This window comes from Malaclemys terrapin, chromosome 14 (genome assembly GCF_027887155.1).
Source record: "Malaclemys terrapin pileata isolate rMalTer1 chromosome 14, rMalTer1.hap1, whole genome shotgun sequence".
NCBI lineage: Eukaryota > Metazoa > Chordata > Testudines > Emydidae > Malaclemys > Malaclemys terrapin.
This window is the reverse complement of record NC_071518.1, coordinates 34,608,640-34,612,723: the sequence shown is the minus strand read 5'-3', so window position 1 is coordinate 34,612,723 and position 4,084 is coordinate 34,608,640. Positions and strand designations below refer to the sequence as shown.

Below are 4,084 nucleotides of genomic sequence, written 5' to 3'. Positions count from 1 at the left end.
TGGAGACATTCCTTAGCCTCTAACTGAAACTGAGGAAATCCTTGCCGAGCAAAGCAATGCCGAGTCTCCTGCATTTGGGGGCATTTTTGTTACAGAAGCCACAGAAGTTCCTCCATGCATGTATGTGTGCTAATGTGGCTTGTGACAACACTCTGTCTCTTCTTTCCAAACACTTTCTTACTGTAGTGGTGAAAGGGGCAACTGCATTAGGGAAAGGAGCTCAGTTTTCCAAATGCTTGTCATGTGATTTAGGCAGATGTCTCAGCACACAGGCTTTGGGAAGTTAGAGAGAGCTCTGAGTGCAGATGTTTGCTAGCACTGAACAGGGGTTGGCTGCTTGACTGTACGTACAGTGATGGATCACACAGCCTGTTGTCAGGTCTGGAAGGCATTGCATGTATGTTTCTTAGAACAATAGCGTTAATGCCTCATATAAAAGGGGCAGAAAATGTAAATTGCTGGAGATTAAAACATGGGACCAGAGTGGTGATTTCTTATTACCACTTAATCCTTCCCTCTGTGCTCAAGTCAAGCGAAGCACTTTACTGAACACCGGGTCTGGTCAAAAAACAGCAATTATTTTCCATGAAAATTTTGAAGGCAACAAAGCCATGTTCAGGTTGTTCAACATTTTTCACAGACTTATTTTTTTTGTCCAAATATTTTTGTATAGAATTTCTAACTTAAAATTTTCATTTAGATTCAACTGGCTTCAAATGAAAAAAGGGGAAAAAATTGATGTTTGGTTTTGGTTTCTCCAGTGGGAAAAAAAATCTGGGGGACTAAATCAAATGAGGGACCAAAAAACATGAAAACCCATTTTCCCTTTTGATTTGCATCAAATGGAATTAAAACAAAAACATTAATTTAGAATGGCATCTAAATTCATGTAGTCACTGGCCTGCTGAATAACCATGGGCGAGTTACAGTGCCGCCTTGTGCCTCAGTTTCCCCATCTGTAAAATGGGGATAAGAATACTGACTTCCTGTGTGAAGTGCTTTGAGATTTACTGATGAAAAGTGCTATAGAAGAGCTAGGGAGTCCGAGAAGTATTTATTAATAGTATTACTTTTTCATTTTTGACAAAACAGAAAATTTTCATATTGTCCAAAAAAGCAATTTTTGGTAAAATAAATAAATAAATAAAATAGTAATAATAATTTCAACCAAAGCATTTTCACCAGCAATACTGACCACACAGGTGTAAAAGTGATATACCATAAAACTTTCTAATATGGACAGGTACAACTGAGCAACTTCAGCTAGTATTTAGTCCCTTGAAACAGAACAGCTTATTAACAAGTAATGTGACCAATGCACCCCTCCCCCAGGCTTTAGCATTCCTGGCCTTATTCTTTCCCCAGGGAAATGAACGGAAAACTTCCCACTGATCCCAGGGGGAGCAGAACTGAGCTGTGAGTCAGAGACAGGGCTGTGCCTAATTTTCATTTTGCCCCAGGGGACATAGACAGCCATGCTGGGAGTCTGCCCTGGAGTCTGATAGCTGGCTGGATACTGCATTGCATTTCCAGCCTGAAGCCAGCCACTTGTGGAACAAGGCACTACCTACCACACGGAGCAGCAGCTCCCTAGCTCTGCTGCTACTTTTACAATGCTCCGTCTGGGCCCCAGCCACCCAGAGTGGACACGGAAGCAGGGCCAGCTCCAGGCACCAGCAAACCAAGCAGGTGCTTGGGGCAGCACATTTTCAGGGGCGGCATTCCAGCCAGCCTCTTTTTTTTTTTTTTTTTTTGGCGCTTGGGCGGCAAAAGTCTAGAGCCGGCCCTGGCAGCAGCAGTCCGTCCTGCACCGGAGGCGCCCTGGGGCCACTGCGGTTCGCGTCGGGGAGCAGCACCCGCACATTATGGCTGGGCGGGCTCCGAGCGCGGGACACTCAGCTGGGGGCCGCCCCTCGGGGCACACGGAGCTGCCTGCATGTGCCGCAAGGTGGCCGCACCCCCAGCGCCGCAGCCGGGGCTGGGTGAAGCGGCCAGAGCCGCCCAGGGACTGCGGCAGGGCGGCCAGGAGCAGCAGAAGGAGCGGGGCCATAGAGGACGGGGCGCTGCTGTGTGTTGCCCGCGTCCTGCTCTCCGGGGCTCCGCTCCCTCTGGGGCTGCCCTGCCCCGGCTCCTCAGCTCCCTGCTGGGGCGGTCCCCCGGCTCTGTCCTCCCCGGTCCCGGCCAGTCCTGGAGGCGGGAACCCTGGCTGGAGGGACCCTGGGTTGAGGCACGGCCCGGGAGCCCTGCTGCTTACCCCGGGAGCCCCGCTGCTTACCCCAACCCTGCCAGCGCTGGACCGGCTGGAGGCGAGGGGGGAGGGGGCGGAGTCAGCACTGGTGGCGGGAAGCCCAGAGTTGGGGCGGGAGGGGGGGAGATCCCAGGGTTGTGGTGACAGAGGGTGCGGGTGGGGGGGGGGGGAAGAGCCCAGGGCTGGGGTGGGGGGCAGTCAAAATTGTTTTTGCTTGGGGCAGCAAAAAACCTAGAGCCGGCCCTGCACGGAAGCATGCCATAGACTCACTGCTCCTCCCCTCCTGTGAGTTTTGGGGCCTCCCTGTCCCTTTGCTTCCTTCCACAGGATGAAGATAAACAGGGAGTCTCCTAAGTCTTACCTCTCCTCTGTGGGTAGCTGCTGCTGCTGTTTCGCGACCCATGCAGTAGGGACTGGAAGGTAAGGAGAAGAACAGTGGCCGGGGTGGACCTCTCTCTCCTGACACTGCTACCTATTCATTGTTTCCCTTGTACCTTGTTCCTCTCTCCGATGTGTCTGTTTTCTTCAGCTGTCTATTGTCACATGCTCTGAGGCAGAGACTGTCATATTTTTGTAATGTGAGCATATAGCTTCTAGCAGCATGGGGGGCCTCAATCTCAGGTAGGGGGACCTTGGTGCTACTGCGGTACAGATAAATAATAGCACATGGCTTTTCCGAGGCATTCTGCAGATGGAGGACCCAGAGGAGCACTGCCTGTTGGCCAAAGGGGCAATAGATCCACCCAGAGCTTTTGATAGACAAAGGAGTTTTGCGGTGCTCAGTTACTCAGCACGTGGCGAGCGTGCTAACATTGACACACTGCTGGACTTGTTTAGAAGCCCCACTGGAACGAATGAGGAGAATTTGGGTTTATTAGCTGTTCGCAGATTTACTGTTTCCCATCACATGTGCTGGGCTGTACAGGGTATTCTTAGAGCTGACACTGGTTCTCCAACCCACTGTATGGCATCTTGTCCCTCAAGGGTCACTGGACACGGTTGGCAGAAGGCTCAGTCTGGCATGGGAAGCTTTTAAATGAGCAAAGACCTACCCCACTAAAAGAGAACCGGAACTGCTCATGATCAGATTTGGTTGATGTGTCACTCTCGTCCATCACCAGGGCCACCCAGAGGGGGGAGCAAGTGGGGAAATTTGCCCCAGGCCCCGCAGGGGCCCCCACGAGAGTTTTTCAGGGGCCCTGGAGTGGGGTCCTTCACTCGCTCCGGGGGCCCCGGAAAACTCTCGTGGGGCCCGAGCCCCCGGAGCTTCTTCCGCTCCGGGTCTTTGGTGGCAATTCGGCGGCGGGGGGGTCCTTCTGCTCCGGGACCCACCACTGAAGTGCCCTGAAGACCCGCAGTGGGGGGTCCTTCCACCCCGGGACCCGCTGCTGAAGTGCTGGGTCTTCGGTGGCAATTCAGTAGTGGGGGCCCCCTGCCGCCGAAGGCCCCAGGGCCCCTGAATCCTCTGGGGCAGAGAGCCCTGAACTCTGAGATCCTCCCCTGATACATTGATCCATGGGGTTAGTATTAGAACAGGGCGATACGTGGAAGAAGGATGGTCTTGTGGCTAAGGTATTGGACTGTGGAAAAATCCTGACTCCACTTAAGTCAATTGTAAACCTTCCAGGGAACAGGATTTCACCCTGGGTTCAGTTCCTGGTTCTGCCAAGACTTCCTGTGTGACCTTGGGGAAGCCACTTAATCCCCTCATGCCTTAGTTTCTCATCTGTAAAACCGAGATGATCATTCCCTACCTCTCAGGGATAAGTTCATTAACGTTTGTGAAGTGCTCAGATACTGTGGTCAATGAGGGCCATGTAAGTAGCTCACAACTTA

General features: G+C 52.2%; 1 protein-coding gene across 1 annotated transcript in view; it reads left to right on the top strand.

Annotated features, from left to right (window-relative positions):
• The first annotated feature begins 56 nt into the window (after positions 1-56).
• The window catches only part of FBXL8 (F-box and leucine rich repeat protein 8), a 45,409-nt gene continuing 41,381 nt past the window's right edge, over positions 57-4,084 (top strand). Inside the window, exon 1 of the mRNA XM_054048640.1 lies at positions 57-223. Within this exon, the coding sequence (XP_053904615.1) occupies positions 57-223 (167 nt within the window). The remainder of the gene's footprint in view (positions 224-4,084) is intronic.